The sequence below is a fragment of the Peromyscus leucopus genome, chromosome 1, assembly GCF_004664715.2.
Source record: "Peromyscus leucopus breed LL Stock chromosome 1, UCI_PerLeu_2.1, whole genome shotgun sequence".
NCBI lineage: Eukaryota > Metazoa > Chordata > Mammalia > Rodentia > Cricetidae > Peromyscus > Peromyscus leucopus.
Genome location: NC_051063.1, coordinates 73150311 through 73162922, shown reverse-complemented (window position 1 = coordinate 73162922; position 12612 = coordinate 73150311). Strand labels below are relative to the sequence as shown.

The 12612-nt window shown below is 42.4% G+C and overlaps 1 protein-coding gene across 2 annotated transcripts in view; it reads left to right on the top strand.

The window, feature by feature from the left end:
* The window catches only part of Acadsb (acyl-CoA dehydrogenase short/branched chain), a 41383-nt gene extending 37581 nt beyond the window's left edge, over nucleotides 1-3802 (top strand). For both annotated transcript variants that reach the window (XM_028868408.2, XM_028868400.2), the window contains exons 9-11: nucleotides 8-145; nucleotides 2308-2407; nucleotides 3069-3802. In XM_028868408.2, the coding sequence (XP_028724241.1) occupies nucleotides 8-145; nucleotides 2308-2407; nucleotides 3069-3139 (309 nt within the window). In that variant the 3' untranslated portion in view covers nucleotides 3140-3802. The remainder of the gene's footprint in view (nucleotides 1-7; nucleotides 146-2307; nucleotides 2408-3068) is intronic.
* Nucleotides 3803-12612: the final 8810 nt, after the last annotated feature.

The following is a 12612-nucleotide window of genomic DNA, read 5'->3' as shown; positions in this document are numbered from 1 at the left end:
GTCACAGGGGCTCCAACACCAAGTGGCCCAGGTGGCCACCCAGCTGGAAGCCGCACGGTTACTAACGTACAACGCTGCCAGGCTCCTGGAAGCCGGAAAGCCATTTATTAAAGAAGCATCTATGGCCAAGTATTATACCTCAGAGGTAAACTAGAAGGAGTTAGTCAGTCTCCTTTTTTTTTTTTTTTTTTTTTTTTTTTTAATACATGAAGTTATTAGTCTTTCACTTGGGAATGTTGATTGAGCTTAGATTATCCTCCAAGGAGGAAAATGTTCTCTTTCCACTTCCTGCAGTAGAAATGGGAAATGGTAAAGCTGCTATGGAAAGATGTATTACTTCTGTGGGTCTCAGTGTTTTCATGAATGGCCAGTACAGGTTGAAACACACCACCCCAAGTACATAGAGGCCTCCTCAGAGTGATGGCCTCAGGTCCATGGTTTCAGCTGGGGTAAAGTGGATGCCATGGGAGATGTGTTCTTGACAGGATCATATGAGATTTAAAGCACCAACAAAAGATGATCTACATTTGTAATACCTTCTACTCAGACATACCCATTCTCTGTGTACACATGGAACTACGGCAAGAGAGCTGATCTACATCGTGGGGCAGGTCTCTCCCAGTCTTGACACTGAGTCAAGATTTAGGATATCCAACCTTTGGACAGTCTCATCTCTAGATGCATTGGACCGTCTTCATAGCTTTCCTGCAGTACAGACAGCCCATGGGCTCCAGGTTGGATATGCTGACAAATGCTTATTTAACCCTTACAGCTCCTAAAATGAGAGACTGCCATGGACTGGGGTCAAGGTGAGAGGGGAAAAGAAACTGGGAAGGCAAGCTGGCCTTGGAGGGGGATGAACAGTTTGACTATTTTAATGGCGTCTCAAGGATGTCCAGAGAGAGTCTAACCCCCAGAGCCTAACCCCCAGACTCACTCTCTCTCTCTCTCTCTATCTCTCTCCCCATTCCTTTCTCCCTCCCTCCTTCCATCCTCTCTCCCTTTCTCCCTCGTCCCCTTCCTTCCCTCCCCCACCCCTCTTTCTGCATTTCTCTCTCTCTCTTTCTCTGTCACCTATCTGTCCAGGATGCATCATTCCTTAACCTAACTCCTGGGTCACCCAGCTGATCTCGTGGTCCCTATTGCTGTCCCTGGCCCAATCTTGCTGTTGTTTTGATGTCCATGATGTCACTTGTAACTTTTCAGTGACTTCTCACAGTAAACAGAACAATATTCATATTAATTTCTCACAATACTATAGCAAGTAAATTCCCCAAAATTTAGTGTCCTGAAATAGGCAATTTTATCAGCTGCCATTTTGGGAAGTCGGAAGTGTAAGATGGCCCTTACAGCTATCAAATGAACTTGTTAGCAGAAAGGCTTTCTGGAGGCTCCAGGGGAAAAAATGTTCCAGCTCCCAAGGGCTGCTCGCATCCCTAATTCACAGACCTTTCGTCTGTCTTCATGGCCTGGAGTGTATGTAGCACATTCAGAGCTCTCTCTTTCTCTCGGATTCCCTCTTGTTGCTGTGGTCAGATTGCCTTCAGTGACTAGTTCTCCAGCATCCTTCCTCCTTTAGAAGCACTGTTGGGACCACATGCTCCATCTCAATAATCGAGGCTAATTTTCTGATCTCCATACCCTAACCTAGTCCCAGCTGTAAAGCTCCTCTGTTATCCCGTAAGATAGCACATTTGGTTTCTAGGGGTTAGACTCTCTCTGGACGTCCTTGAGGAGCCATTGGGAAAGCCAAGCTGCTTGCCCTCCTCCAAGTCTCTCCTCCCCTCTCACCCTGACCCCAGTCTCTCTGGTCCCTGAAACCAATGGGCCCCTGCTCTCCCTGGAGCCCTGTACATGTGGCTCCTCAACTTGTAATACCCCTAACTGGTGGTGTGGGGCCCAGCCACACTCTTCCCTCAGCTCACCATCTAAATGACCACAGTTTTTCTGACAAGCTCTTCTGCCTTCTGCAGCTTATACATTTCTATGCCAGTTGGGTTAATGTCTGTCTCTAAATGAACACAAGGACCTAAGGGGCAGTGTCTGTCTTCTCCCGCCCTCAATAAATATTGCTAATAAATGATGCCCTGTTGGCAAGCATGTGCATATTAACAAGTCAGATTTCTTTTAAACAAAAAATTCTGTGAATCAATAGGGTATTTTAGAGAGTGGTGTGGAGACGTACAAATAACTGGAGCCCTTCCACTGACTCCCAGTCAATCCGTGCTCCGGAAACTGTCCCTCGCGGGCTCATCGTGCACACGTTTGCGGACTTCTACTCTCTAATTTACTGCTTGCCTCTGGTAGGTGGCCGGAATAACGACCAGTAAGTGCATTGAGTGGATGGGAGGAGTCGGCTACACCAAAGACTACCCTGTGGAGAAATTCTTCCGAGACGCCAAGATCGGTCAGTAGACTTTTGATGGTTTGGTTTGGTTTGTTTGCCACTGCAGGTGTTTGGGCTAGAGTAGTTGTCGATTTTGTATTACTAGTACTTAGGTAAAAAGCAGTTTTAATCTCCGCAGTGTGTTTATTGACTTTCTTCACAGCTGGATTTCTTCCTTCTTCGTCCTATCAGAAAAACGAGTTTATATTTCTAAAAACATCAAAATGACTCCTAAAATGCCCCAGTAGACCCTCTAAGAAATCTGCGACGAAGTCCACTGTCTTCATTTTTCTGTTACTAACACTGTTAGTATTTGCCGTTCCCGTAGTCTAATGCTGTTCTTTGAAGTGTGGTTCTAGTTTCAGAAGGCAGCTGCCCCATCATGCCTCAGTGCTCCAGTGCGCCACCAGCAGTGAGGAGACTAAACAGCAGCTCTGAAAGCTGCCAGGTTCTTAGAAGAGACTGGGTTTACACACCGGTGCTCTGAGAGCTAAGTCCTCAGCTGTTCAAAGCTGACCCTAGTCCTCGACAGATCAAATGGAAAAGTGTTACCTTAGTCAGAATTACTGTGGACACTGAATCCTGGTACTTAGTGCAAATGCAGGCCAATGTCTTTAGCACTCGTGTCTTACGTGGCTGTGGGTGAAGTCCTAATTGTCCCTTTCTCTCCCTTTTGTTTAAGGTACAATATACGAAGGAACATCCAACATCCAGCTGAACACCATTGCAAAGCACATTGATGCAGAATACTGATGATGCCTGTGGGATCGGCCCCTCTCTGGTGTCACTGGCGTACCATTTCCAACTCTTGTGCCTTATTAAGTGCAGCCTGCAGAGCACTGCAGGGTTCTATTGGAAGGCCCTTGTCCTGTTCTCAGACCTGGCTTTTGTTCCTCTCTCTTTCCAGTCTACTCTAAAACTAGTTTTAAGCTTCTGTACACATTTATATTTCTCATCCTAGTTTCTGAGTATACCCAAGTTTCACTGTACCAACATCTGGGAAGATGAAAAATTTTGAAGTATTGGTATTGCTGACAAAAATAGTCACTTTATATTCCTACTAAATCTTTGTACTGTGGTATGAGCCAGAGGAACATTTGTTACAGTAGGCAATTTTTATTCAATACTTTATAGATTCAGTGGTAAGTTGCTAAACAAGGTAGAAACCGATAAAATTTATTTGGAAAATTGAGAACTGCTAGTTCTAATATCAAAGAAATAGTAGAAAATAAAGATGTAACTTGTAAGTCATATAACTGACAACAACAAAAGCCCAAAATATTATTTTAACCAACAAACGCAGCATGTTTGGCTCTGTAATTGACCTGTATGAAAGCCGTTACATGATGGCTTCAGCAGGACATTTAAAAACATGGCCCTGTGTCAGTTTTCAACTATAAAGTTTAACTAAAGCCAGGCGGTGGTGGTGCATGCCTTTAATCCCAGCACTCAGGAGGCAGATCCTGTCAGATCTCTGTGAGTTCAAGGCCAGCCCGGTCTACAGAGAGAGATCCAGAACAGACACCAAAACTACACAGAGAAACCCTGTCTCAAAACAAACAAACAAACAAACAAAAAATTTAAATAATTTGGCTTAATCATCTGAAAACATTCAGGTATAATATTCATTAGATCATGTACTATTTTTCAGTAGTGTGATTTATTTCTGTGTCTTAATTATTTTTCCCCTCAAACTTGGTTATTGGACTTTATCCTAAATAGTAATTAATTGAGAAATTCAATTTTGGTTTTAGTGATTCTCAAGAGAAGTATTTTACCCCCATAAGGAAATAATATCACAATCTCATAAGGAATAGAGAGCAGGAGGAGACTAGATAGTCGGAAAAGACACATTCAGTATAAGTATATGTAGTCATTTATATAGTATATTAAGTAATTTTATATTTATGAAGACAAAGATCTATATTTTACAATGCCAATGACAACTAGGCAAAGCCTAATCAGATATCCAGCTGCTGAAGCCATTGATCAGTGTTAGGAACTTTTAGTCCGGAGACCCTCTAGCTGCAGATCCTCAGTCTTTGGAAAAAGAAGCAGACACTAGACAAGTGAGTTTCACATTTCCTGAGGAATCATAAGTTAGATGTGGAAAATGCTCCAAGGCTCATGCAGTTGCTGAAAATAACCATTACTGCTAAACAGAAAGTATTTTAGTGCTTTTGCAGAAGGATAATGTTTATTAAGAAAACGACATTTTCTAAGTAATTTTGCTTTGCACAGTCATGTTTATTGAGCTAAATTAATTTCCACAATGCAAATCATAGTTAAATATGCAAGGTTGTGTAAATACAGTTGAGATAGGAATTCCATTAAAACAGTAAGAAGAAACAGGACAAATTTAGACCTTGAATCCAAAGAGATAAAGTCTACTTGACTTTCAAATGGGAAAAGATGAAAGCCCCTTATCCAGTCTTTCAGAACAGAAAGATAGATAGGTCTGATAAGAAAAGCAAGGGATGGATACAGTGCCCTAACGGGGCTCACACCTCTTTAATTTCTGTGCTTGTGTGAAAGAGGTAGACTTGCAGATAATGCAGTAGGAGTCAATATGAGCAAACAGAGTTCTGCCTTCTCCAGAATGAGAAACACATGGAAGTGTGATAAATACCATGTTCTAACTCACAGCACCAGAAACACTCAATTACATATCTGGACTTGAAATGTGTTCAAAGAGGACTCATTTTGTATATATATTTTGGGCATGTTCACAAAGAAGAGTTAATATGCATTAGTAATTAGCATAATTAATATACAAACTTGCCTTCTTCTGTTAGTGAGTTCTTGTATTGTTTCACCAAAGAGGATGTTTGGGGTCTACTCATATTTTTTTCCATTCTGGTTTTTCTTCTGATTTCTGTGACTTTGTAACCTGTCATGAAACTATGTACTTTGAGTTTGTATCTTACCTAAAGCTGTTTGTAAATTTGAGGACTGAGATGACATGTGGCACAGGCGATAAAGAACTGACCTGGGCTTTACAGGTGGAGCTGGTTGCCAAGTTTGCCTTATTAGAGGTTTCACTTTATCACATGAGAATCAGCTAAGGGATCAGTGCCAAGAACATGATGATTGTGGAAGTTTAAGCCTAGAAAGACTCTAGACAACCACAAAGGTAGCTCTGTCGATTTAGAACTAAAGAACTCTTAATCAAGGTTGCTTTCTCAGATAATCCATCCACGGACAAAGACAAGAATTCAGATAGACTGACTCAAATTTAGTGTTCTTCCCATTACCAAACACAGTCATTGCTCAACAGACCTTGGATTTTGTCCTTGTTTTATTTTGTTGTTGATTTATCTCAGTTTAACTGATAAAGAATGAACATGTCAGTAGTGTTGTGATTGATCAGTCACTTGCCAAAGGCTCTAGACCTGTAGCAATGATGTCCGATCTGAAGATGGCTGTGTGAAATCCTTTGGCATCACTGTTATACTGGTTTTTAAAGAAATACCCTGCAAAGTATTTGTGCTGACCTGTCATAAAGTAAAAGTTCCATTTTAACAGTATGTATCAGATTATGCTCATTGTTACAGAATCAGTGTTCTATGGGGAATGAAAAGATAAAGCACTAAATTAACTGAAGAATCTCGCTGCTAGAATAAAGTACAGTTGTCACACATACACATGAAGAATGAATGTAGTCTTCCTGAAAGGCAGACATAATGCCTCTGTCCACCATGCCATGCCAATAGCTCTCTTCTCAGGTAAGCCAATTTTGTTTGTTTTCAGAGAAGAGGTCTTGTAATATAGACCAACTTTAAATTCATGGTGCTAAAAAAAATTCCACCCCCCCAGGACTTTTTTTTTTCATGGTAACTCTCCAGTAGAAAGGCCACTGCTTTTGAGCACATCCTCCCAACCCAGATGTTGTCCAGTGGATGTGTATGCCTGTGTGTTAAAGAAGGACTTTTCTAAATGTATACTACTGCACTTTGTACTCAGGGATCCACCACAGTACAGAACCATAGGAGATTTCAGCTTGTGCGTTCCTTATTCCTACATCAGTTTCGAAATCTAGACATTGGTAAAATTTTTTCACTCAGAAATGTGTTTTTGTGGTTGCTACATCGAAGGTATGGTTTCTGAGCTACCATTACAAAGATAAATTGTCCCTTATTTAAAGGTGTGCCCATCTCAGTGCCCCTTTTCTGTTTTTATTAATGTATATTCACAAAAACATTGAGCAGAAAAGTGCCATTTTTCGTCCTATGAAGGGGAAGTGTTTCGAAATGATAGCAAGCACTTAACACCTTTACTGCATCCCAGCTGTCATCCTACAGCCAAGAGACAGGGTCACACTGTGTGGCCCTGACTGTCCTGGAACTCACTATGTAGACCAGGCTGGCCTCAAGAACTCAGAGATTCCGCCTGCCTCTGTCTCCCGGGTGTTGGGATTAAAGGTGTGCATCATCATGCCCAGCTCCATCCTACAGTCTTGACACCTACTAACAGCAATCCCTGAGGGGGCTGCTCTTGTATCTGATAAGGAGACTGTAGCATAGGGAGTTTAAATAGGGTGCATTGGTTCATGACCGAGGCAGGATTTGGGGGGAACCTGGCTGCTGAAGGCTCTCCGACTTTCATCCCTTGGAGTCATCTTCAGAGGCTTCCTAATCAAATGCCATTACTAATTGGTTCTTTCTTACCTAATCATTCTTTGGAAAAGAGGCTCAAATTTTTTTCAAGCTAAGAACAAAGCCTGCAAAGTTAGGTAAGCAAGTGGGGTTGGGAGTGTGGGTTCGGGGCGTGTGGGGCAGAAGCACCTGCTTAGCATATGTGAGACATGGGTTTGAGCTCCAGTAAAGGTGTAGGTAAACAGGACGACAGGAATGACAGCAGTTAGGACAGCAAAGGTTGAAAAGGACTCGAGGGAACGCCAAAGTGTTACTCCTGGGTTTGGCACAAATAGACTGTCTGCCGTGTTTGACCTTTGAATTGGAAGACCTTTTTAAGGAGGCAGTCACCAAGAGCTATCCTAGGCTAAGCTCAGAGGGCATGATGGAAATCCAAGTGCTAATTACAGGCTGTTTGAATTGCAGTTATCTGTTCAGATAGCTCACACTAACATCCTACTATTACAACTTCCTTAAAAACAAAATCAGGCACGCCTTTAATCCCAGCACTCAAGGAGGCAGAGGCAGGTGGATCTCTGTGAGTTCCAGGCCAGCCTGGGCTACAGAGTGAGTTCCAGAACAGCCAGAGCTACACTGAGAAACCGTGTCTTGGGAAAAATAAAAGAGGTGTCCAGATGAGGAGGCCAGACAGATGGGTTAGCAGTTAAGAGCATTTATTGCTCTTGCAGAGGATCCAGGTTCGGTTCCCAAACTCTGTGTCAACTCACAGTCGTTTGTAACACGAGTTCCAGGGATCCAATACCCTCACATGCACCTTCCACAGGCATCAGACACTTACATATCCACAAGCAAAACTCACACACATGATAATAAATAAATATTTTAGTGATATTCAAATAAAGTCAAAGAAAAATTTAAATCCTAGCTATGTGAAGCTAGAAATACCTAAAACAAGAAAAGAAAGTTGGAATATATGGAAAAAGACTGCAAATGCTATAAAAACAAAAAAATAAAAATAACTTAGTATCTAACAAAATTGAATTCAAGACAAAGCTAATTTTAAATAGTATCTCATAAAAAGGAAGAATTTGTCAAGAAGATCCAACAGCCATGGACTTCATTACCCCTAAAAACATAACTGGGAACTACGCAGAGCAAAACAGATAGAAATAAATGAGAATAATCCACAAAGCTGCAATCATGAGCATGACTTAGAAATCAACAGGTCAAAGCTGGGAGCTGGGGTGCGGATACGTAATACCAGCTCTAGAAAGGCTGAAGCAGGAGGATTGCCATGAGTCTGAGGCCAGCCAAAGCTACATACAAGAGCAAAGGGAAGGGACAGAGGAAAAGAAAATCCCCCAAAAGTCTCTAGCCCAAGAACCCAGGTGCCTGGTTTAAATTGAGTGAGTGAGATGTGACTTGGGCCCAATCCAGTGCACCTCCTGTTCACACTGCCTGTTTCACCACAACCTGTAAATTAATAGGTTTCTGTGTTATAAATGGATATTAAAATGCATGACATATCCACAAATAAAAATGGGTTTCTGTTTTAAACAGTATGTAAATATATACACTATCCAACATTGCATGTCCTCTTGCTATAAAGCCTAAAATATTCACGTTTTGTCCAGCTCTTTTATCGAATGACTACCTCTATGTCAGACTGTCTGGGTAGAATACCAAAATAAAAAACCACTCCCCTTGGAGGCTGGGCTGTATTCACTCTTGGTTTTATTTGTAATCCTACTGGCTCCCGCCTCTACTCTACAAATACGTTCTTATCTTCCCATCCTTAAAAACGGAATTTCCCAGCTTGGTGTGGTGGCACATGACCATAATCCTAGCACTCAGGAGTCTGAGACAGTATTGTGAATTTGAATCCAATCTTTTCTCAACCCTGTTTCACAAAGCTAACTCACTAAATTTCTGGAAGTCACCACTTTGCAGGCCTAGATGTGGACCAGGGTTACCTTATCCCCAGTAGCTCCTCATCCTTATAGCTTGTTCCTTTGTTCCTTAATCCTTGTCTGCTTTCGCTTTTATAGGTGGATTTAAATTCCAAGTCCTCCTTTTACCCTCGATTGGTGGTCTGTTCTATCTATCCCAACTACTGTGGTTTCAGGCAGCTTTCCCTGGAGCCTTGCTCGGTGCCTGAGACCTCCTCCTCTTGACTGGCTTCTCCTCCCTTAAATGACCACTTTTTTCCTGATGCTGTCCTTGTGCCGAATTTTTCTCTATAACAGCCTGCACTGTGCTTTAGAGCAACGACAAGTGTCTTAGAAGCGCCCCTGTGGAATGGCACTCCCAGTCTCTCCTAATTACCCTGCAGGAGGCCCTCCAGGAGGAAATTTGAGTTCAAGTACAGAAGGAAGGATTGCGGTGGGAGACCTGCTAGTCTATCAGCATTACAGTGTAGAGTCACGTGAAGCCTTTTGTAAGAGTGGATGGACCAAGAATGATTCTTTTAAAAGGCTCATCTCTAGAGCCATAAGTTCTCTGGTTGGGCCTAGAGCCTGGGAATCTGTCTGTTTAGAAGCCTCCCTGGGAACTTTACCACACTCAAACTTGAGAAGACTTCTCAAAACAATTCTCATCCCAAAGACCCTTTTCAGTTTCTCTCCCAATGCCGTCCAGTTAGACTCGCTCAGTAAACCCAGGGCTCCCTGAAACACTGCCTGTCTAAGGAAGAGAAAGGGGAAATAGGCAGCACCTTCTCTACCTCTTCTCAGGGTTCATCATAGATGCCCCATTTCTGCCCCAAGGGCCACCTATGGCAACCAGTCAGGGATCATACACTCCCACACTCCCACTCCCAAATGGGAGGCTCCATGGGGATTGCTTCACCAGGCATGCCCCTTATCAGGAGAGCCTATGGGGGAGCTGCTGCTAAGATGTCACTGAAGCTTCAGGTTTTAAAATCCAGCCATTTCCCTTAGAGACCTTTTCCCTATGTTAGTTTGGAGATGCAAACTAACAACAAAGTGACAGCAGATGGTAAGGTTTTGCACTCTTGGAGGGCTAGGAGTCAGACGGTCCATCCAGCCTAGTGGTCAGCCTTAGTGCAATATATATATATATATATATACATATATATATATATATATATATATTTGCAGGCCTGGATGTGGACCAGGGTTACCTTATCCCCAGTAGCTCCTCATCCCTATATATATATATATATATATATATATATATATATATATATATATATATATACCCTTTATAGAGCGGTACTCCATCTTTCCCAGCCAGTGGCTTTCCCTGAGTGCACAAAAGCTAAAAATATGCTTATTGATGGATAATGCTCATTTTCTAATGTGTTTTATAATACCTTCACTTGCCCAGTGGGCAGGAAGTCCTGGGAATTGCTCAGGTTGAAATGTATTAATATGAAAGGTTGCCAGATGTAGCCAGATGCATTATTGGTGCATGCCTGAAATCTTGCTGGGAAAGCAGAGTAGGAAGGATTATAGGTTTTGGGCCAGCCTGGACTACAAAGCAAGTTCCAAGGCAGTCTGAGTTCATATAGAAAACCTGGAGAAAAAGAAGAAAGAAGCGGGGGGGGTGGGGGGGTGGGGTTAAAAAAAAAAACATGGATTTTATGTTTTGAACATTGTGTTAAAAGGACTTAGCTTGTCAGCATCTGTGTGCTTCTCAGAAGTCCCTTTAGTGTGGACACGGTGCCGTCTGGGCCAGCACTCTTCCTAACAGTTGATCCTGAGTTAACGATGTTTCCCTTGTTCCAGCTGATCTTTCTTCCCCTTTCTTTTCTTTTTAGTATGAAATGTCTACTGGGCGTCAGCAGTCAGGACAATCTCCAGAAGAACAAACATTTCAGAACAAGCTGGCCCCTGCATCTTTGGCTAGTAGTATAGGGAATGAAGAAGTGTGAAGGAGACCCTGCAGCATCCTGCAGCTCCCTTCCAGGAAAGTGTTGCACGTTCTAGGCAAAGGGCAGAACATCCTGCTGGCATTCCGAATGGCTCTTGAAAGGCAGCCCTCACGCTTCCTTGTTCATGTCCAGCAGGGTTCAGCGGGAGCAGGCAGTGCACTTGTGTTGGGATTAATTGGTTCCTTGGTTTGCGGCTTTTATGTAATTTCTCTTGAGATCCACCTCTTACTCCTCAGTCATTGTCCTATTCACTTGACTTCTAAAAATTGTTGGTGTCCAGTTCCCGTACCATCTTAGGAACTCAGTTAGGGTCACCTGGTCATTTCAGCAGAGGACGCCGGAGGCCTCCACTCTCTCTGCACTTATTCTCTGAGGGTTTGCACTCTGGCCTAGAGCTAGCAAATGTCCCTAAGTCCCATCCATGGGCTTATTCTTTCTAGCTTTTGTATTCAGAGTTCTACTGCTACATTTTTTATTTGTAATATAATTATTTCATATACCCATGGTCCAGGAATTATTTTTAGATGTAATTTAAAATGTAGTTGGGGGCTAGAGCTGGAGGCTCAGCGGTTAAGAGTATCTGCTGCCCTAGCAGAGGACCAGGGTCTGGTTTCTAACATGTGCATTGGAAAGGCTTAACAACCCCCTGTAACACCAGTTCCAGAAAATCCCATGTCCTCTTCTGATCTCTTCAGGTACCTGCATACATATGGTGCACTGTATATACACTCAAGCACAGATACACATACAAATTTTAAATAATGAAGTGTTATTTCTCTTCTAAAGCATTTAAAGTTATAAATTATTCACACAAACATAATTCTTTAAATGTCACTTTTGAAAGTTTAAATATTGTCTTTTTATGAAAGAGAGAGAGAGAGACAGAGAGAGAGGAAACCATTCACAGACTTGGCATTCAGTGTCCATAAATGAATGTAGAGACTTCATGTCATATTCTGTGAGTGTTACCACTAGGCCTCTATAGCAACCCAAGTTCAAGAGAGAGTGGTAACAAACTATTAATACTTGAAGCTATTGCTCAGCCCTGATATGAAACTGCTCCAAAGCCAAGCCAATTCCTGCAAGCCTCTGGAGCTGCCCATCAAAACACAAAGAGAAGCCAAGAAAGATCAGCTCAGTGCCATGGGGAATAATCACCGATTACACAGGAATCTGTTACACTCTTGACGTCTGAGAGGAAGAGCTTCGCGGGTTTGTAATTTGTCTTCTAGCTAAGAAAACCTTCCTCACCTCTGGAGTAGCCTCTTTCTCTGATGCTGACTTTTCCTGATGTTTTCTCCGTTTGAATACAGCCTCCTTTTTTGTCACTCTTTGGGGACAAGGCAGATGGGGGAGCTCTAGCGACTTGAAAGGTGTTAGTTGGGAGAATGGTATTTAGGCTCCAGGTCATGGGGTGCTGGCATGAAGCAGTGAATCCCAGTAAATATAATTGGTATGTGTTTGTTTATGGAATGCAGGCCCGAGGCAGCTGAAGACCTGAACTCTCTTCCACAGGTCTGAGGGTAATAATCACATAGAGAACATTTGAGTTAAACTTGGAAAAATGTGTAAGATTTGTTCTGAAAAGATCTCAGACTGAGTGCCAAATTCTTGGGACTAACAAGTTAACAGTCTGCCTTTCCATTATTTTTTTGGAAGTGGAGCTAGAGAGGTAACCCAGAAAGACAAACATCATATCTTCTGTCTTACTGGAGGCTCCTAGCTCCAAATCTTCA